Source organism: Solanum lycopersicum, chromosome 1, assembly GCF_036512215.1.
Source record: "Solanum lycopersicum chromosome 1, SLM_r2.1".
Classification (NCBI taxonomy): Eukaryota; Viridiplantae; Streptophyta; class Magnoliopsida; order Solanales; family Solanaceae; genus Solanum; species Solanum lycopersicum.
This window is the reverse complement of record NC_090800.1, coordinates 50,428,030-50,451,818: the sequence shown is the minus strand read 5'-3', so window position 1 is coordinate 50,451,818 and position 23,789 is coordinate 50,428,030. Positions and strand designations below refer to the sequence as shown.

The 23,789-nt window shown below is 34.3% G+C and overlaps 1 protein-coding gene across 1 annotated transcript; it reads left to right on the top strand.

Annotated features, from left to right (window-relative positions):
* The first annotated feature begins 14,319 nt into the window (after positions 1-14,319).
* LOC138342242 (secreted RxLR effector protein 161-like) lies at positions 14,320-15,126 on the top strand. The gene is made up of 2 exons (XM_069294530.1): positions 14,320-14,797; positions 14,891-15,126. Exons 1-2 carry the CDS (start codon positions 14,320-14,322, stop codon positions 15,124-15,126), a joined length of 714 nt encoding a protein of 237 aa, XP_069150631.1.
* The last annotated feature ends 8,663 nt before the right edge of the window (positions 15,127-23,789 follow it).

The following is a 23,789-nucleotide window of genomic DNA, read 5'->3' as shown; positions in this document are numbered from 1 at the left end:
CGATGTAGTAAGACTGGCGTGAACTACTGTTGAGTCGAAGATGACGGCACGTTTGCTGCCCTCCACAAATAAACAAGAAGAAAACATAAAAGTAGGGGTCAGTACAAAACACGGGTACTGAGTAGATATCATCGGCCAACTCAAAATAGAAAACAGTATATACCAAGTAATATTATAAAATCAACAATGATACTCAACATGTAGCAACAACAAGTACTATATCATTAACAGTTACCACAGACCACACATATATATATATATATACATATATATATATACATATATATATATATATACATACATACATATATATATATATATATATATATATATATTGGCAATCGTTAATTAGCAAAACATTTTGTATACGCTCTAAGAAAATATTTCGTGGATAGCATTACAACAAATATAACATCTTAGTGGTGCAAACAATTTAGCTCCATGTAGTTATTAAACATTAAAATTTTGTTTATTATCCATGTCACCTCTAATTTTTATATTAATAATGGACAAAATAAATGAGTTAGAAGGATGAAATATATATAATAAAGTTTAGCAGTCTTCAATGGCCAACGTCTTTAATTATTTATTTTATCTTTTTAATAAAATAAAAAATCTGAGTTTTTTCCTATGAAAATAATTCAATGAATTAAAATGTGGAAAATTTACAAAATATGGTAAACATCAATATACATTTTTGAAAAATAGCTATATTTAATTTTTTTTTCATGTTATATGATTATACTTCCACAGTAAATAGCAAAGTTGCATATAGGCAATAAATAATTTTTTTTATTTAATAGAAATAAGTATTAAATAGGAAAGTTATTACATTCTTATTAATCATGTCATGCGTGTTTTACGTTATCATTGTCAATTTCATCAACATCTTTGTATCACATATTTTCTGACTTTCTTCCTCTTATACCTTTCAATTCAAAGTCTATTGCATCATTGTAGGAGCAATTTTTGTGAGTTGTATCCATCAAGTAATTTTAAATAACATTTTTATCTCATTCTTATAAATATTGTATTTCTATGCATTTATATTTTCATCTATTTTTAATGTGTTTTAATTGAAGAATTTATTTTTTATTACAATGACATAAAGTTGTCTCCCAAAGAGGGTCACAAGAGGTATACATTGATTTGATAAATTATTGAATGAACTCTCTTTTTTTTATTTGCATATTACTGTCATGACCCAAAACGAGCCGCGAGTGGCACCCACACTTATCCTACTATGTTAGCGAACCAACCAATCTAAACCCCAACATTTCAACCATAATAAACAGAATATAATGCGGAAGAATTAAAACTCATTAATAAAAATTGATTAAATAACTTTTAAAAACTCAACACTTATTATTCCCAAAATCTGGAAGTCATGACCACAAGAACATCTACCCTCAAATTACTAAATCTAAGAGTATCTAAGAAGTTAAAATAATAAAAGAGATGGTCCATGTCCAAACTTCAAGACATCAAGACACAAAGGAAAGAATCCAGTCCGAGCTAGGAATAATAGCTCACCCTGAAATCTGATTATGCTGAAGTCTGGCTAGAGTTGCGGTTGATTCGAAGTCTATGGTACTTTTGCTGCACTCCACAATTAACAAAGAAAAACAAATACAAGTAGGGGTCAGTACAAAGCACAAGTACTGAGTAGGTATCATCGGCCAACGAAAAATAGAAAGCAATATATGTCAGATAATAACATAAAATCAGCTAATATTCTTAACTGGTGACAACAACAATTAACATAACCCTTGGTCACAACACCAAGCACATTTATGAGGACTCAAGCCTCCACACCATAACAACACCAAGCACATTTATGAGGACTCAAACCTCCACACCATACTCATTTGGGAAACAGGTTCTTTAGATTGAGTATATTAACATATTTCAAGATTTATTCTCTTTACTATCCTGGTGTCGGAACGTGACACTCCGATCCACTACTATCCTGGTGTCAGAACGTGACACTCCGATCCATTTACTATCCTGGTGTCGGAATGTGACACTCCGATCCATCTACTATCCTGGTGTCGGAACGTGACACTCTGATCCATCTACTATCCTGATGTTGGAATGTGACACTCCGATTCATCTACTATCCTGGTGTCAGAACGTGACACTCCGATCCATCTACTATCCTGGTGTCGGAACGTGACACCCGATCCTCTAATACTATCCTGGTGTCGAAACGTGACACTCCGATCCATCTAATATCCTGGTGTCGGAACGTGACACCCAATCCTCTAATACTATCCTAGTGTCGGAACGTGACAACCGATCCTCTAATCTCATTACTTTAGTTCATCAAGCCTTCTTTTATACCAAGGCATCATCATTAACAAAGAAAATTTAAGATTTAAGATTCACAACCTCATCTTCCCAATCCATTACAATTACATAATCACATCATGCAAGCACACAATTACGCATATAGAAGCCTTCATAATACTACAAAACACATATCATTCACTATTAAGAGTTTACTATGAGATAGTATAAACCATAACCTACCTCCACCGAAGAATCGCGATCAAACAAGCTATCTTCCCAAAAACCTTTGCTTTCCTTGCGTTCTTCTCTTCCTCTCGATCGTTTCTCTCTTTTCTCTCTGTTCTTTCTATTTTTCCTTATTCAAACTCCTCTTCTTTTACCCTAATTAGCATATAATTAAGTATAAAATATGATAAAATAACCCACTATTTATTTCAAGGTTATCTCCTTTAAACCCCAAGTAATTGAATTATTAGCATTAACCCACTAACTTTATAATTATAAGCATGAAATAGTCCAAAACGCCCCTTAAAAACTTTTATGAGAAATCTGACCTAGTAAGGGTTACGCAGCCTGTGACGGTCTGTCATGACTGTGACGGTCCGTCTTGCAGGTCCGTCACAAAGTTCAGAGAGTTAATTCTGTGGAAAGATTTGTGATGGTCCGTCGTGCCAACGACGGTCCGTCCTGCCATTCCGTCACGAAGTTCAGAGAGTTGATCTCAGTACCCAAATTTCAGAATTCTAAGTGTTTTGGAACGAGACCCCTTGACGGTCCGTCGTGCCCATGACGGTCTGTCGTGGGATCCGTCGACCCTGACAGTTATTATCAGAATAAACTCTACTGCTCAAAACGACTAAACAGGTTGTTACAATAGATAATAGTTTACCCATCGTTCGTCCTCGAACGATCACAAGAAGAAAAACAAGGGTGAAAAGGAGTACCTGAATCTGTAAACAGGTGTGGGTATCTTTCTTACATATCAGTCTCCTTCTCCCAAGTGGACTCTTCAACCGGCTGATTCTTCCATTGAACCTTGATGGATGCAATCTCCCTTGACCTCAACTTGCGGACTTTTCTTATCTAAAATAGACACAGGCTCCTCCTCATAAGAGAAATTCTCATCAAGCAGAACCGAATCCCAACGAATGATGTAGTTTCCATCCCCATAGTATCTTTTCAACATAGACACATGACATACCAGATGCACTCCTGACAGTCCTGGGGGCAAGGCTAATTCATAAGCTACCTCCCCCACACGCTTCAGAACTTCAAAGGGACCAATATACCTCGGGCTAAGCTTACCTCGCTTACGAAACCGCATCACCCCTTTCATGGGCGAAACCTTCAGCAAGACTTTCTCACTCTCCATAAACTCCAAGTCTCTAACCTTTTGATCTGCATATTCTTTTTGCCTACTTTGAGCCGCTAAAAGCTTTTCTTGAATACATTTCACTTTATCTAACGATTCCCTCAGAAGGTCAGTATCCCAAGGTCTAACTTCAAATGCATCAAACCAACCAATGGGAGACCTACATCTCCTCCCATACAGCGCCTCAAATGGGGCCATACCAATACTTGAGTGATAGCTATTATTGTATGAGAATTCTGATAAGGGTAAGAAGTTATCCCAATGACCACCAAATTCTATCACACATGCACGAAGCATATCCTCCAAAACCTGAATCGTTCTCTCAAACTGACCATCGGTCTGAGGGTGAAATGCAGTACTAAGACCAACCTAGTACCAATTTCAGCATGCAATGTTTTCCAAAACTTAGAAGTAAACTGCGTACCTCTATCTGATATGATGGAGAGTGGAACTCCATGCAATCGAACAATTTCTGAGATGTACAGTTTGGCTAACTTCTCTGCATTGTAAGTCACCTTGACGGGAATGAAATGAGCAGACTTAGTTAATCTGTCAACAATTACCCAAATAGAGTCATACTTACCCATTGTCTTTGGAAGACCAACCACGAAGTCCATTGCAATTCTCTCCCACTTCCATTCCGGAATGGGCATTCTCTGAAGGGTCCCTCCAGGCCTCTGGTGTTCATACTTTACCTGCTGACAATTCGGGCATTGAGCAACAAAATCAACAATGTCACGCTTCATTCTACTCCACAAAAAATGTTGCTTTAGGTCACGATACATCTTGGTTGCACTAGGATGTATAGAATACCTTGAACTATGAGCCTCTGTAAGAATAGTGTGAATCAAATCATCGACGCGGGGTACACATACCCTTCCCTTAATTCTCAAAACACCTCCGTCATCGATTTTTGCTTCTTTAGCCTCTCCTCGCAACACCTTATCTCGGATCCGAATTAGTTTCTCATCGGTAAACTATTTTCCATTAATCTTGTCAAGAAAGGATGATCTTGCCTCCACACAGGCCAAAAATCCTCCCTTCTCATTTACTTCTAGTCTCAGAAAGTCATTAGCTAGAGTCTGAACCTCTCTAGCCAATGGGTGTCTGGAAACCTGTAAGTGAGCTAGGCTTCCCATGCTCCCTACTTTTCTCCTTAACACATCTGCCACAACGTTAGCTTTTCCTGGGTGGTACAAAATAGTGATATCGTGGTCCTTCAGTAGTTCCATCCATCTCCTCTGTCTCAAATTCAAATATTTCTGAGTAAAGACATACTGTAGGCTACGATGATCCGTATAGACTTCACACTTAACCCCATATAGATAGTGCCTCCATTGATTTAATGCAAACACTACCGCGGCCAACTCTAAATCATGGGTCGGGTAATTACGTTCGTGCACCTTTAATTGCCTTGAAGCATAACCAATTACATTCTTCTCTTGCATTAGCACTGCACCCAAACCAGAATAGGATGCATCACAATAAACAATGAAGTTCTTGCCTTCCACTAGCAAGGTAAGAATTGGTGCAGTAGTCAACAAGGTCTTGAGTTTCTGAAAGCTTTCTTCACACTCGTCCGACCATACAAATGGGACACTCTGATTAGTCCAATTTGTAAATTAGGAAGCAACAGAGGAAAATCCCTTGACATATCGACGGTAGTAGCTAGCTAAACCAACAAAGCTCCTTACCTCTGTAACATTAGTAGGTCTTTCCTAACTCTTCACTGCTTTAGTCTTAGATGGATCCACCATCACTCCATCCTTAGAAACTACGTGCCCTAAGAAAGACACTGAATCTAGACAAAACTCACACTTGGAGAATTTGGCATAAAGCTTTTTCTCCCTCAACTTTTCCAATACAATTCTCAAGTGCTCCTCATGTTCTTTCTTGCTCTTTGAGTATACCAGTATATCATCAATGAATACAATGACGAAAAGATCCAGATATGGCTTAAAAATCCCATTCATCAAGCTCATGAAAGCAGCATGGGCATTCGTAAGCCCAAAAGACATTACTAAGAACTCATAATGCTCATACCTGGTCCGAAAAGCAGTCTTGGGCACATCCGTTGCCCATATTTTCAATTGATGGTAACCAGATCTCAAATCAATTTTTGAGAAGGTACAAACACCTTGTAACTGGTCGAACAAATCATCGATGCAAGGAAGAGGATACTTGTTCTTAACAGTTACCTTATTCAGTTGCCTGTAGTCTATGCACATCCGAAAACTCGCATCCTTCTTTTTCACAAACAAAACAGGAGCACCCCAAGGGGATGCACTTGGTCTAATGAAGCCTTTTCCTAACAATTCTTGAAGTTTAGCTTTTAACTCCTTTAACTCCGCGGGAGCCATTTTATAAAGGGGTATGGAAATGGGGCGAGTACCCAGTTCAAGATCAATGCAAAAGTCAATATCTCTATCCGGTGGCATACCAGGAAGGTCTGCAGGAAACACATCCAGAAACACATGAACTATCGAAACCGACTCAATTGAAGGTACATAGGTAGTATCATCCCTGAGGTGTGCCAAGAAAGATAAACACCCTTTACTAACCATTCTCTTAGAACGAAGAAAGGAGATGATACGAACTGGAGTGGAAGTGTAGTCACCCTCCCACACTAACGGATCTGTCCCAGGCTTGGCCAACGTTATAGTTTTAGCATTACAATCTAAGATTGCAAAATTTGGATAAAACTAAGTCATACCCAGAATTACATCGAAATCAACCATTTCTAAAATAACCAAGTCTACATGAGTATTGCTCCCCACAAAATTCACCAGACAAGACCTATATACCTTTTCAACTATCACAGACTCACCCACCGGAGTAGAAACACGAATAGGCATGTCAAGCAATTCACAATGTAAATTAAGACCAGTAGCAAATGAGAAAGATACATATGAAAATGTGGATCCAGGATCAAATAATACAAAAGCCATGCAATCACAAACCAAAAGATTACCTGTGATAACAGAATCAGATGTCTCTGCTTCAGACCGCCCGGGGAAAGCATAACAATGGGCCCTATCACCTGTCTGCCCGTTGCCCCTACCATGTTGTGTTGTAGTGGCTCCAGTTTTCCCGTCACCCCGGCCGTTTTGGTGACCACCATTACCTCGGCCACCACGTCCTCCAGAATGACGGCCTCTTCCATGACCACCTCTACCTCTGACTATTGGAGGTCTGTAACTCTGTTTTGGACAATACCTCTTAATGTGTCCATTCTCCCCACATCCATAACACTCTCTAGATTCAATCATAGGTCTCTGTGAGAATAACGAAGTCTGGGGATAACCTCCAAACTCAGAGAAATGTTGACCGGTCTGCGGTGGACCCCCAACTACAGCCTGCAGTGAAGACTGAATAGGTCGGGCTGGATAACCTCGTGAACCTTGCCCTTTGGAGTAAGAAACATTAAACTCACCTCCCTTGCGAAACCTTTTAGATGTCGATGCCATGGTGAAGTCATCTGGCTTCACTCCCTCCACCTCTATCACGAAGTCTACAACTTCCTGAAAGGATTTTGCTGTAGCCACTACCTGTAAGGCTGAAATTCGCAAATCTGACCTCAAACCCTTCACAAAACGGCGAATCCGCTCTTGTGGATTGAAACAAAGTTGGGTGGCATACCTGGATAATGCACGAAACTTAGCCTCATACGCAGTAACCAACATCCTGCCTTGCTCTAGGCTCAAGAACTCATCTCTCCTCCTATCCCTCAAGGTCCAGGGGATATACTTCTCCATAAATAAGCTAGAGAATGACGCCCAAGTCATAGGTGGTGCCTGTGCGGATTGACACTCGACATATGACCGCCACCACATTTTGGCATTTCCCTGAAACTGATAGGTTACAAACTCAACGCCAAATCGTTCCACTATGCCCATTTTATGTAGTAACTCATGACAATCAACCAGAAAATCGTAGGCTTCCTCAGATTCAGCACCCTTGAAGACTGAAGGTTTGAATTTCAAGAACTTACTGAAAAGTTCATGCTGATCACTTGTCATTATAGGCCCTGTAGTCAAATGAGGAAACGTGCCTATTTCCAATGAGGCATCCATGCGGGGAGCCACAGCAGCTGCATGTTGTACTTCCGGAACCTGAGGTGCTGGTGCAGAAAACACTGGAGGTGTCTGGCCTTGATCAGATAACCCGCTAAGATAAGCAAGAACTTGATTAATCATCTCTGGGGTAGGTTGGGGTGGTAATTCCTCATTCTGCACTTGCTCATTTTCCCCTTCCTCACCCTCTCTTACTACTTCCTCCCTCAATCAGTGGAGGAGTCACCGCCCTAGTACTAGATAGGCCAGGTGCTTTTCCTCTTCCTCTAGAGGACGTTCTCCCGCGACCTCTACCACGACCTCTTGCCACTACTCCTCTTCGAGCTACAGCCCCAGTGGCTGGCTCATATGCGTCTTGTCTTGCCGGTGTTGGTGTTGGCGCAGTTGTTGCTCTAGTTCTAACCATCTGTGAAATAGAGTGAAGATGGTCAGATACCAATTTGTATCACCCAGATACCAATTGGATCCAAGTAATAGCACGAAAGAAAGAAAGAATGGGATTTTCCTAAAGTCCTATAGCCTCTCATAGAAAAGTAAAGGCGTCCCCCACCGTTCCTTAAGACTCTACTAGACTCGTTCTTGTGTGATGAGACCAACGAACCTAATGCTCTGATGCCAAGTTTGTCACGACCCAAAACGAGCTGCGAGTGGCACCCACACTTATCATACTATGTGAGCGAACCAACCAATCTAAACCCCAATATTTCAACCATAATAAACTGAATATAATGCGGAAGACTTAAAACTCATTAATAGAAATCGATTAAATAACTTTTAAAAACTCAACACTTGTTATTCCCAAAATCTGAAAGTCATCACCACAAGAAAATTTATCCTCAAATTACTAAATCTAAGAGTATCTAAGAAGCTAAAATAATAAAAGAGATGGTCCATGTCCGAACTTCAAGACATCAAGACGCGAAGGAAAGAATCCAGTCCGAGCTAGGAATAATAGCTCACCCTGAAATCTGATTATCCTGAAGTCTGGCTAGAGTTACGGTTGAGTCGAAGTCGATGGTAATTTTGCTGCACTCCACAATTAACAAAGAAAAATAAATACAAGTAGGGGTCAGTACAAAGCACAAGTACTAAATAGGTATCATCGGCCAACTCAAAATAGAAAGCAATATATGTCAGATAATAACATAAAATCAGCTAATATTCTTAATTGGTGACAACAACAATTACCATAACCCTTGGTCACAACACCAAGCACATCTATGAGGACTCAAGCCTCCACACCATACTCATTTGGGAAACAGGTTCTTTAGATTGAGTATATTAATATATTTCAAGATTCATTCTCTTTACTATCCTGGTGTCGGAATGTGACACTCCGATCCACTACTATCCTGGTGTCGGAACGTGACACTCCGATCCATTTACTATCCTGGTGTCAGAACGTGACACTCCGATCCATATATTATAAGCATGAATAGTCCAAAACGCCCCTTAAAAACTTTTACCAGAAATCTGACCCAATCAGGGTTACGCAGCCTATGACGGTCCGTCATGACTGTGACGGTTCGTCCTGCAGGTCTATCACAAAGTTTAGAGAGTTAATTCTGTGGAAAGATTTGTGATGGTCCGTCGTGCCAACGGCGGTCCATCCTGCCATTCCGTCACGAAGTTCAGAGAGTCGATCTCAGTACCCAAATTTCAGAATTCTAAGTATTTTGGAACGAGACCCCCTCGACAGTCCGTCGTACCCATGACGGTCCGTCTTGGGATCCGTCGACCCTGACACTTATTATCAGAATAAACTCTACTGCTCAAATTGACTGAACATGTCGTTACAATTACTTACTTAACAACAAGTCAAAGTTCCAGGCTCTATTGCTACAATAATGGAGAACTGAAGAAGAACAAAGAAGGTTAATGACCCTATACTTTTCAATATACTTGAAGAATTCGATCAGTAAAGATGAAAGAAGGTTCAAAACCTTTAAACTGAAAATTAATCTTAAAAAAAGGAGAAGTCAACAATTTTGATTCATGTGTGATTGAAAAAAATTAGAGTAATCAAGCAGAACCGGAGCAAAGGAGATTAAGATTTGTTTACTTTATTTTTTAGTATGATATCATATATATACTTATATATCTTGGTTTATTGTGTGACATCGTCATTATGGATTTTCCATTGTATTGAAAGTTAAACAAATTGAATTCATATGTTTATAGTTGTAAAAAATGAGTACATAAGAACATGAGCAAAAAGAGATTTAGGGTTATCTAATTGTCAATTGTGTATATAGTGTAATACATATACATAGATACTTGTAATGTAATATTGACAAAAAGTTGAAGTGATAATTTGTGAATACAAGTATGCATATAGAGTACACAGGGACTATGAGGGAAAAGAGATTAAGGTTTCTATAATTATCAATTATGTACACATTCAGAATATTTATATGCATAATTACTTGTATTGTTATATAAACTCAAGTTGAAATGTTGATTTGTGAATATAATTAAATCTGGATACATAAGTGCTCTATCTAATTTAAAAGATTAATTAGAAAATACAAGTAAAGTTGGTTATATTAACACTGTATTTTTATAATAAAATACTTGAGTTAACACTAATTGTAAAATATTACAGAAAAAAATTGATCAAAAAGATATTGACATTTATTGATTTTTTTAATCTTTTATATAGTTGAATACTTATAGAGTTTGATATCCAAACATTTTATTAATTTTCAATTTTCTTGCTTTTGAGTTGTCCAATATATCTATCTTATGTCTAACAACAATGTATTCATAAATATATTATATTGGTGTATTTATATTTATTTAACAGTGGTATATCCATTATTTTAAAATTGTTATGATACTTTTGTTAAAAATTCTATACTTTACATTGTTAAATATATTAATACATTAAATTTTAATAAGTATCTTGGATACATTAAAACTTTAAGTTTTATATGCTAATTGTACAAAATATATAGTTCATTTGTAGGAGATTAAATTCAACGTATTAGATCGTTCGATTGAAGCCCCACATATGCATTTATACGAAAATCATAACATACTTCATAATTTGAATGAGAAACTTTCACATGTTTATTTAAATAAATTTAAGAATACATATTTTGGTATGTATGCTCGTATGCATTAGTGTTGTGTTCAAAATTAAATTTTTAGGTGTTTAATGATTTGTGAGTTGGAGGATAGTTCATCATATTCTTTGTTCATTCGTATAAATCAGATCATATTTCAATTCTGTATTCAAGATTTTGTCATTTTATTATTTAACAACAGTGTATTCATATGTATAGTACATTACTGTATTCATAATTTTTGTTTAACAATAGTGAATTCATTTTTCAAATTGTTGTATTCATATGTTGAAATTGTACTAGTTTTTCTTGTTTGATACTTGTATCCTTGATATATTAATACTTTAAGTTTTATAAATAGAAACACCAATTTGAATTTAAAGTATTCATATGCTAATTGTACAAGTAGTACACTTTTCTTATTTCGTTTTTGTAATTACAACTGTATTAGTGTATAAATAAATAAAAATAAAATACATCTACAAAAATACAATGAGAAAAAAACATGAATGCTCTTTTAGGAATATAAATACAACTTATTATATTATGTGAGTGAATTATATTTGAATACAATATGTAATTATTAGTTGGTAATTTAATAATGAAAATTTCAGTTATTTAGAAACATAATAAAAGGTTGACACTTGAGAGTTATGAAAACATGTCATGCCTTATTTAGTGCTTTGTATAGATAATAATAATAACAATAAAAACATGAAATTTAATACAAACATGCAACTAGAAATTGACATAACATGTAGTCACTTCTAATAAATAACATATTTATAGCTATTGAACAAACATAAATTCTGATACTAACTAGGATTTATCATGTGTTTGTATTATATAAGGTCTTTAATTTGATCTAATGTTAAAAACATGCAGTCTGTTATTAACTAAGATTAAATAATGATTTTATTTTATTTTTCTAACAACTCGTTTTTGACTTAGAGGAAATAATTAATTAAGGCTCAATTTCTAGTATTTAATTATTAATTTATTCTTTTGAATATATTGTACCCTTTTAAAAACACTAATATTTAATATATATTTAATTTGTGTATGTCATTTCATGTGAAGATATGGATAATTCTAAGAACATATTATCGAAATATGAAGATATTTGTTTGATTGATTCTGGTACAACACATACGATATTCAAAAATAAGAAATATTTTTCTCATTTAAGTATGGGTAAAATAAATGTTACTATAATTTTTGGTAGTAATAATATGATTGAGGATTTTGGAAGAGCCATTGTAATTTTGCCCAAGGGAATTAAACTCATCATTAATAATGCTATGTTTTCTCCAAAATCTAAGAGAAACTTGTTGAGTTTTAAAGATATCCGTGAAAATGGTTATCATATCCAATAAATGGATTAAATAAATCTTGAATATCTTGGTATCACCAAGAATGTCTCTGGGCAGACATATGTCATAGAAAAGTTCATTGCTTTATCTTCGGGCTTGTATTGGACAAAAATTAGTGCAATTGAGGCACATTTTATAGTAATTAAGAAGTTTACTGATTCCAATATATTTGTATTTTGGCATGATCATCTAGGACATCCTGGGTCAATAATGATGAGACAAATTATAGAAAATTCGAATGGACATCAACTAAAAGACCTAAAAGTTCTTTTAAATGGTGAATTTTCTTGTACTGCTTGTTATCAAGGCAAGTTAATTGTGAGACCATCACCAATGAAAGTTAAGATTGAGTCCCTGCGTTCTTGGAATGTATACATGGGGATATTTGTAGACCTATTTACCCACCTAGTAGGTCATTTAAATATTTTATGGTTCTAATAGATGTTTCTTCTAGATGGTCTCATGTGTGCCTATTGTCATCTCATAACATGGCATTTGCAAAATTATTGGCACAAATAATAAGGTTAAGGGCACACTTTCCTGATAATCAGATTAAGTCCATTCATCTTGATAATGCTGCAGAGTTTTTCATTCCAATCATTTAATGATTATTGTTTAGCGATTGGGATAATAGTTGAACACTCCGTTGCTCATGTTCATACTCAGAATGGTCTCGTTGAGTCATTAATTAAACGTTTGCAATTAATAGCAAGATCATTGCTTATGAAAACTAAGTTGTCCACTTTTGTGTGGGGACATGCAATTTTGCATGCTGCAACACTTATTCGTCTCAGACCGACAAGTTATCATAAGGTTTCTCCATTGCAATTGGTTATGGGCCAAGAATATAATATATCCCATCTAAGAATTTTTGGAAATGTTGTACATGTGCCTGTGGCACCCCCAAACCGCACTAAGATGAACTCTCAAATAAGGTTAGGAATATATGTTGGGTTTGAGTCACCCTCCATTATTCGCTATCTTGAACCATTGATTGGAGACATGTTTACTTCTAGATTTGCATATTGTTTATTTGATGAGACAGTTTTCTCAAAATTAGGGGGAGAGAATAGTAAAATAAAACGAGAAATTTTGTGGAAAAATTTATCATTGTCTCATCTTGATCCATATTATTCTACTTGCGAACAAAAAGTACAAAAGATTATTTGAACAAGTCTGATATTCATGAAACAATCAATGAACTTAAAAGTCAAAGAAATAATGAAGTATCCATAAAATTAAGAGATGTTGAAACTAATATGAATCGATCAGAAATAGTGGTTGATTATGTCTTTGCATATAATGTTGCAACAAATATCATGCAAGATAATGAGGATCATGAACCTCAATCTGTTATAGAATGTCGACAACGAAATGATTGGCCAAAATGGCAAGAAGCAATTCAATCAGAGTTGAATTTACTTGCCAAGCGTGAAGTTTTTGGACCTATAGTTCAAACACCTAATGGTATTAAACCTGTTGGTTACAAATGGATTTTTGTGCGAAAAAGAAACGAGAAAAATAAATACAAAGGTATAAAGCACGCCTTGTGGCACAAGGATTTTCTCAAAGTCCTGACGTCGACTATGAAGAGACATACTCACCCGTTATGGATGCAATAACATTGCTTTACCTCATTAGTTTCACAGTCCATGAGCAATTTGAAATGCATTTGATGGATGTGGTTACAGCCTACCTTTATGGATCACTTGATAATGAGATATACATGAAAATACCCGAAGGATTTGTGATGCCTAAATCATGTAATTCAAAATCTCGAGAAATGTATTCAATTAAATTGCAAAGATCATTATATGGTTTGAAGCAATCTGGGCGCATGTAGTATAACCGTCTTAGTGAGTATTTAATTAATGAAGGTTATACAAATGATGCAATTTGTCCATGTGTCTTTATAAAGAAAACAATATCAGAATTTGTTGTACTTTTTATTTATGTTGATGACATAAATTTCTTGGAACTCCAATAGAGCTTCAAAAGGCAATTGATTATTTAAAGAATGAATTTGAGATGAAAGATGTGGGAAGGACAAAATTATGTCTTGGTTTGCAAATTGAGCATTTGAGAAATGGTATTTTTGTTCATCAATCTGCCTACACAGAAAAAGTGTTGAAAAGATCTGTATGGATGAAGCGCATCCATTAAGTACTCCGATGGTTGTTCGTTTACTTGATGTGAATAAGGATCCATTCCGACCTCAAGAAAAGGATGAAGAAATTCTTGGTTCTGAAGTACCATATCTTAGTGCAATTGGCGCACTAATGTATTTTGCTAATACTACAAGGCCTGATATAGCTTTTGTTGTTAACTTGTTAGCAAGGTATAGTTCTGCTCCTACTAGGAGACATTGGAATGGGATCAAACTTATTTTGCGATATCTTAAAGGGACAACTGATATGGGCTTATTTTATTCTGTTAATTGTAGCCCAAATCTTGTTGGTTATGCTGAAATAGGTTATTTATCTGATCCACAGAAAGCTCGATCCCAAACAGGCTATGTGTTTATATGTGGGGGGACTGCCATATCTTGGAGATCTACAAAGCAGTCCATCGTAGCCACTTCATCTAATCATGCTGAAATAATAGCTATTCATGAAGCAAGTAGAGAATGTGTGTGGTTAAGATTTATGATACATCTCATTTGAGAGAAATGTGGTTTGGAATGTGATAAAGTATCTACCACTTTATATGAAGATAATGCAGCATGCATAGCACAACTTAAGGGAGGATTCATAAAAGGAGATAGAATAAAACATATTTCACCGAAACTTTTCTATACACATGAACTTCAAAAGAATGGTGATATAAATGTGCAACAGATTTGTTCAAGTGACAATGTCGCTGATCTATTCACCAAGTCTCTACCAACTGCAACTTTCCAGAAGATGGTGCACAAGCTTGGAATGCGAAGATTCAAGTCTCTGGATTGATGTTCTCATTAGGGGGAGTGAATACGCGTTGTACTCTTTTTCCCTTACGAGGTTTTGTCCCACCGGGTTTTCCTTGTAAGGTTTTTAATGAGGCAGCCTAGATGCGTATTAATAGATATATGTACTATTTTCATTTACTAGAGTTTTTCTTTTCCTAAAGTTTTTTTAGTAAGGTTTTTGACGAGGCACATCATCTATGAATTAGACATTCGGGGGGAGTGTTATAAAGTATTTGTATTATTGTGAATGTCTATCTTGTGGAGTCCTTTTTAGGATATGATTAAAGAGTCCTACTTGGAGACCAAGTTAGATTTCTCCTATAAATATAGTGCTCCTCTTCATTGTAAATTGATTCATCAAGAGAAATAACAAGTCTTCTCTTTTTTTCTCTTTAGTTTCTTTTTCTTATTCTATAGTTTTATACAAATATTTTAAATTCAAAATTTGAATAAGAATACACATGTTAAATAAAGATCAACTGATTACTTAACTTCACTTCAATGAATGTTAAATAAATTATTATTTTTTAAATATAATCTAAGACAAATTTACTATTTAAAAATACCAATTTATACACTTTTTAAAAATAAAAATGAAATGAAAGTATAAGAAGTGACAGAAGTCCTCAATTTAGATTAACACTGACAAAAGTCATCAATTTACATACATACAAAAACAAATTAATTCATACACTTTAAAAAACGTCAGTTATACAAACTGACAAAAATCCTCAATTTACATAAACACTAACACTGACAAAAGTCATCAATTTGAGTATGCACTGTTCGAATTAAGCTAAATAATCAAACTGAATTTTTATTTAGATTGATTTTTAGATTTTTAGATTGGTTTTGAATTAATAAATTACTTTGTTTGATTTTCTGCTTTGATTTCGAATTTTAAAAAGTGTCTCTCTCTATCTATCTATCTATCTATCTATCTATCTATCTATCTATATATATATATAGGTTTAGGATTAAGTTGAACCGAATCGCATAGAGAAAAATCAAACCAGTTCAAATTTATTTTGGATTGAATCAAGTTACACTTTTACAAAATTAAAAATCAAAAACTCTAAATCAAATACTGCAAAATCAAACCGAAAAATTGAAATCACACTCCTAATTTACATAAACACTAAAAAATGTCAGCACACAAAAAAGGTTATATTTTATTATTTAAAAAAGTTCGATTTTTAAATTTGTAAATATTAATTTTTTCAAAACAATTTAATCTAGGAAATTTTAATATTTGGAGTCTTCTTATTTGATAAATATACACACCAATATATTTTTTACGATTGTAATATAAATATATCAGTATCTTTTTTAAAATTTTTTTATAACAAATATATCTCTACAGTAATAAAAAATTAGAGCAGTTTCATAACTATTCAACAATCGACCACTTTATTAAGAATCTTCAACTACATTGATAAAATGCATCTTTAAATGCATGTATTAATTATATATAGAACTTTTTTCACTAAAAAAATTATATTGTTCTGTGAAACTTTAAAAAATAGACACGGCTTTGCAATTTTAATACAACTTCATAATTAGTTACAACCAAATTAATGCAATGAAATTTGAAAGTTCATGTTGTTCGTTTGTGAATAATTATAAATTCAAGACATGAATAATATCTTACTCTTTACAGATGGTTTTGCACAATGAAAAGGTAATGCTCATATAAATATTTTTTATTTACATGAATACGTATCCTAAGACAATTAGTTTATAAATACAATTCTTCTCTCTTTTTTTCATTAGTTTATGTCTATCTGATTCTTCAAATGCTTCTTTCTTTCTTTTTTTAGAAATTTGTTTAATTATCAGCTAAACGCGCAACAAACGGACACGTATACTAATTACCTTTAAAAAAATAAAAAATACTCAAGATAAAGAATTAATTAGAAAACAACTGAGAGATAAATACTGACTTTAGTTTTTAAGTTCAATAGAACGTTATTTATTAGACCTTGAATTTATCTCGAAAAGTCAGTTACACACTTAAAATATCGTGATGACCTATTACACATCTAAATCTGTGAAAAGTGGTATTAATGACCTCTTCCAAAGACAATCTCAGTATTTGTGTGAGAAAATGTCATACACGCATTTTGATGACGTAAATAATATTTTTTTAAACCTTGTCCCTTAATATTTTCTCACACTTCCCCAATATAGTTATTTCTACTTTGTGTTCTACCTCCCCTCTCCATCTCTTTACTTTTTTAAATTCTTATTTTCTTCCTTTTTCATAAATTAAAGTAAAGAAGAAAAAACAACATGGAATTAGTAAGATGAGCGATTATCAAGTAAGAGATGTTGACAGTGATAATGAGCGGGGGCAACACCATTTGTCGCCGGAGAAACAAAAAAATTACTTTTAGATCTATATTTTTCTTTAAAACTATTGATATACTTATGGATGCAGATTAAACATTACATTTGTATTCTTTGTGCGTAGTGAATAATCAAATATGTTATTGATGACGGCTTGAGATAAAATGACATTGTGATTGATGCTATGATAAGAATAGTGAAGACAAACAAGGCAATGTAATCATGAATTTTATGCATAAATAATCAGGAATTTTCGATAGAAGTCATTATATTTCTAATGATTTTTTTCAATAATCATCTTTGGTGGATCCTCCAATGAGTTTGAGCAGGAAGATTATGAAGTTAATTAAATTGAAACATTATTAACCTTTCGATGAAAATCATCTTCTTTTCCATTTTTTCTATTTTTTAGAATTCTTCTGTAAGAGTAATTTGAATGTGTCATGGTGACAAAGTTGTAAAGAACTCTTGAAGAAGAAGATGTCAAAATAATGAAAAATGTGATTATTGTAAAGAAATTGGGGGCACAAATTAAAAAAAATATATTATTAAATTAATACATTAGAAATTATAATATATTAATTATATAATGACCAATAAGATAGTGTCACATGTTTAAATTTGTCATTTTAATATATTTTTTTCTTCTTCTCACGCACATTAAGGAAGGTGAAAACACTTTCTCTGCCATGTCATCTTCAAAGGGGGCATTAATACCACTTAAATAAGTTCAGGTATGTAATAGATTGTCCGAATAATTAAAATGTGTAACTGACTTTTCGAAATAAATTCAAAGCAAAATTTATGCTTTTCCCTTTATTAGAATTCAAATATTTATGTTGACAATTCAAAAATTACTCAGATTTTATAAGTTATAAGACACTTTATATGCATTATGGAAAATACTGTCCATTAATTATTTATTAAATATTTTTAAAAAATTATATTATAATTATTATATGATTAACATTTGATGTCAGCCCTAACACCTTCCCAGTTTAAGTATTGAGAATATTATGACATGATTACAATTTAATGTTTAATAGTTTATTAATTAGATGTTTTATAAAAAGAAAAATATTTAGTATAGGAATAAAATGGTAATTCAATTTTTACATTTCCCACTTACAAATAATATTAGTCTCTACGAATGTGTGTCAGCACGTTTATGCCTTATCATTATTATATTATAACACTTCCATATCATTATAACACTTCTATCTCGTCATGAGCAAATTTTCAATGCAATGATCTTTCTCCTAAAAATAACCAGTTGATGGGAGTTATTACTAATTACATCAGAAGAAAAATGTTGTATAGAGGAAGAAAATTTTGAATAGGGGAATTATGAACATTTTGGTCAATATTGGCTGACTAAAACAAGAGAAAAAAAAAACTACATGTCTTAGATAAATTGTTGCACACATGAATTTTGTTCAATTTATTGTTTATTAATTTGTGTTATCAAAATCAGAAATTACTGATTGTAATAAATTGTTCAGAAAATGAAGTAACTGAAATTTATAGAACCAGTAAGCAAGATGAACAGAAATTTATTTCACAAAATACTTAAATCTGTAAAAACGTACCAGAATTTGAAATAATCTTTTAGTTTGGAAGAAGATCAAGTCCACTGAACTCACAGTGTCCCCTTAAGGAAATTATTCTCCTCTAGTATCTGAGGTTTGATTTGGAATATAACCTCCCAGGGTAAAATGATCTTCATCAGCAGAGTGTAAATACCCAAAACTCTACTTTCAGCGAATCAATCCACAGCAGGAAAGTACACAAAGAAAAATGTGTTTAGAAGAAGAAGGAAGATCGAAAAATTTGTTAAAAAATATTCTGAAGACCTAGTGGTATTTATAGGCAAGAAGAATATGTTCTGAAAGGTTGCTACCCTTTCAGAATTGACATGACCATTAATGAAAGTTTGCAACCTTTCAAATGGTATTGACTGTTCCTGAAGTTACAAACTTTCAGAACAGTCATGGTGGGAAATTCGGAAATTAAAATGGGTCACGCGCGGATTCGAGGTCGGGTCGGATCAACTAAAAAAGTTGAAAATATTTCGGTTAACTAAAAACTTCTGTTATAAACTAATTAATTGAAAATATTTTTGGCTGGCTATTTAGTTAATTAAATAAATAATTAAAACAAACTTTTTTCAAAAAATAATCTCTCAATTTGCCAAAGCCGAAGCGAGTGACGACTACAGCGCGGGGGGGGGGGGGGTTCCTCTTTCCAACCCTTTTAACAATTAATAGGAGTGTTTATGTATTTAAACTCTCCTATTTTTCTTTCCATCACCGATGAGGGACAAATGCCTTTTCATTAAAGCATAAAAGGACTTTTCAAGTTCCCAACTCTTCAAGTTCTCAACTTTTCAAATTCCTCTCCTTCCCTCTATTTTCCTATCAATTCTTGATACATACCCAACAATCCCCATATTGATGGGAAATGGTTATAACATAGGAATGCACGAACAATTGTGTACTTTACAAGCAAGGATTAATTGCATCTGGATAAGTAGGTTTCCCCTTGGACTTTCCGTAGTGAACATATGTCGGATATACTCGGTCAATCGGTAGATGTGATATCTTTGAACCGTCGAGCTTTTGTGTATACCTAGACAACCATATGTCACACAATTAACCCTTTAATGTTTATGATTCTTACGGTTGTGTTCGTTTCAGCCATGAACACCTCCTGGTTTCATGAGTGTATAGAGAATAGACTTTAGACATGAAATTCTCTTTGAAGCAGCTTCCACTTCACACTCACATAGGTGATTTCTAACCGTGTCATCTCGTAGATACACTATTTGGTCAAATCTACCAAACTTAGCAAATTATAAAAATCTTTAAGCTTTATAACCTCATTAACAAGTCTTAAAGTCTTAACCTTGTTCCTAAACATTGTCTTCATCATAAGAATGTATTGAGTTAATTGATAATGTCCAACCGTCAACCACAACTTTATTTTTCTCCTTGAATCTAGCTCTTGGGATCTCCAGCCTACTAGATAGAGTTATTGTCATGCTGACTTGTCCTAAGCCGTAAACCCACTCCCTTAGATGATCTTTCAACTGCCTCTCTCACTAGGCCTTTCGTTAGTGGATCTGACACATTATCGCTTGACTTTACATAGTCAATTTTGATAATTCCACTAGAGAGCAGTTGTCTTACGGTGTTATGTCTCCGTCGTGTATGACGAGACTTCCCATTGTGCATAACTCTCCCTGCCCTACCTATTGCTGCTTGACTATCGCAATGATGCAAATTGGTCCAACAGGTTTGGGCCAGAATGGAATATTCTCTAGGAAATTTTGGAGCCATTCCGCTTCTTCACCAACCTTATCCAAAGCAATGAATTCAGATTCCATTGTGGAGCGAGCAATACATGTCTATTTGGACGATTTCCAAAAGACAGCTCCTCCACCAAGTATGAACACATAACCACTCATAGATTTTACATCATTTGACCCGGTGATCCAATTTGCAGTACTATATCCTTCAAGCACAGCAGAATATTTATTATAATGGAAAGCATAATGTTGTGTATATTTTAGATAACCCAACACCCGTTTCATTGTCATCCTGTGAGTTTGATTTGTATTATTAGTGTACTGACTTAGTTTACTAATAGCACATTCTATATCTTGTCGCGTGCAGTTCATAATATATATCAAACTTCCCAACACTCTGTCATATTCCAATTGAGAGTTACTTTGACCTTCATTCTTTTTAAATGTACAACTTATATCAATTGGAGTTTTGACAACATTGAAATTCAAGTATTTGAACTTATCCAATACTTTTTCAATATAATGAGATTGAGATAATGCTAGTCCCTGGGGAGTTTTGATAATCCTGACCCCTAAGATCAAATCAGCAACTCCTAAGTCTTTCATATTGAACTTGCTGGACAACATGCGCTTAGTATCATTTATATCGTCAATTTCTTTACTCATTATTAACATGTCATCAACATACAAACGAACAATGACTTCATGATTCATAACATTTTTAATGTAAACACATTTATCACATTCGTTAATCTTGAATTCATTTGCCAACATTGTTTGGTCAAATTTAGCATGCCATTGTTTGGGTGCTTGCTTGAGTCCATAAAGTTACTTCACAAGTATGCACACTTTCTTTTCTTTAGCAGGAACTATAAACCCTTCAGGTTGTTCCATGTAAATTTCTTCCTCCAACTCTCCATTTAAGAAGGTTGTCTTTACATCCATTTGGTGGATTTTAATATAATGCACTTCTACTAGTGCTATTAACATCCTAATTGATGTTATCCTTGTTATTGGAGAGTATGTGTCAAAGTAGTCCAGACCTTCCTTTTGTATGTACCCTTTGACTACCAGTCTAGCCTTATATTTGTCAATAGTCTCATCAAGTTTCATTTTCCTTTTAAAGATCCACTTTGATCCTAAAAGTTTATTTTTTGGAGAAAGATCAGCCAATTCCCAAGTGTGATTGCTTAAAATTGATTCAATCTCACTGTTGACTGCTTCTTTCCAATAAGTTTACTCTGACGAAGACATAAGTGCTTTAAATGTTTGAGGCTCATTTTCAAGCAATAGTGCTACAAAATCTGGTCCGGAAGAAGCAGATTTTCGTTGCCAAGTACTACGCCAAGGTTCCTTACTAGTTAGAATATTTTCCATTGATTCTTCTCGTGGTCGTTTAAGTCTTTCACTTGTTGACTCACGTTCTGTTTTATATGGATAAATATTTTCAAAAAAACTCTACATTATTTGATTCAATTATAGTATTAACATGAATCTCAAGATTATCAGATTTGTAAACCAAAAATTGACAGGTTTTACTATTCTCAGCATACCCAATAAAGACACAATCTATTGTTTTGGATCCAATTTTAACCCTCTTCGGTAATGGAACCTCTACCTTGGCTAAACACCCCTACACTCTGAAATATTTTAAGTTGGGTTTTCTTCCTTTACACAACTCATATGGAATTGGTTGTGTTTTTCGATGAGGTACTCTATTGAGTATTTTATTAGCTGTAAGGATGGCTTCCCCCCAAAGGTTTCGTGGTGAACCAGAATTGATCATTAAGGCATTCATTTTTTTCTTTAATGTTCTGTTCTTTCGTTCTGCCAAACCATTTGACTGTGGTGTATAAGGTGCAGTATTTTTATGAATAATACCATATTCCAAATATATCTCTGCAAAAGGAGATTCATATTCTCCACCCCTATCACTCCATAGATTCAATTGGTTCTCCACTTCATTTTTGTATTGCTTAAATGCATCAATTGCTTCATCCTTACTATTAAGCAAATATACATAACAAAATCGAGTGCAGTCATCAATAAAAGTTATAAAATACTTTTTCCCACCATGAGATGGTGTTGACTTCATATCGCATATATCTGTGTGAATTTAGTCTAAAGTTTTAGAATTTCTTTCAACAGACTTGTAAGGATGTTTAACAAACTAACTTTCCACACAAATTTTGCATTTCGACTTATCGCATTTAAAATCAGGCAACACTTCTATATTAACCAATTTTCGCAAGGTTTTGTAATTTACATGTCCCAAACGGGCATACCATAAATCACTTAACTCCAATAAGCAAACAGAAGCAGAATTTTTATTAATACTGTCAACAACCATTACATTTAGTTTGAAAAGACCCTCATTGAGGTAGCCCTTTCCTATGAACATTTCATTTTTACTTATTACATCTTTATCACAAATAGGACACACTTAAACCCGTTCTTAACGAGTAGTGCAGCAGAAACTAAATTCTTCCTAATAGTAGGGACATGCAGAACATTGTTCAAAGTCAACACCTTGCCGGATGTCATTTTCAACATTACTTTAACAGTTCCTGCAATCCTTTCTGTTGTTGTAGTTTCCATGAATAAATCTTCATTGTACTCAGTAGGAGTGTACGTTGCAAAGACTTCTTTCGCAGAGCAAATATGTCTAGTGGCACCTGAGTCGAGAAACCACTCCTTGGGATTTCCAACTAAGTTACACTCCGATATCATTGCACACAAGTCATCTGCATCTTTCATATTTTCCACGATGTTTGCTTGACTTTTGCCTTTGCCTTTGTTTTTATCCTTTCTTGGAGCATGACAATCAAAAGACATATGACTAGCCTTCCCAAAATTGTAACAGTTGCCTTTGAGTTTCTTCTTGGCCTGTTCTGACTTCTACCCGTTGGACTTCTTTCTCTTTTGTCTTTGGTAGGAGCTTCTTCAATAGTAATTCCAATTTTCGTTGAACTCTTACGCAACTTCTTTTCGGCGTTTTTGTACCTTCC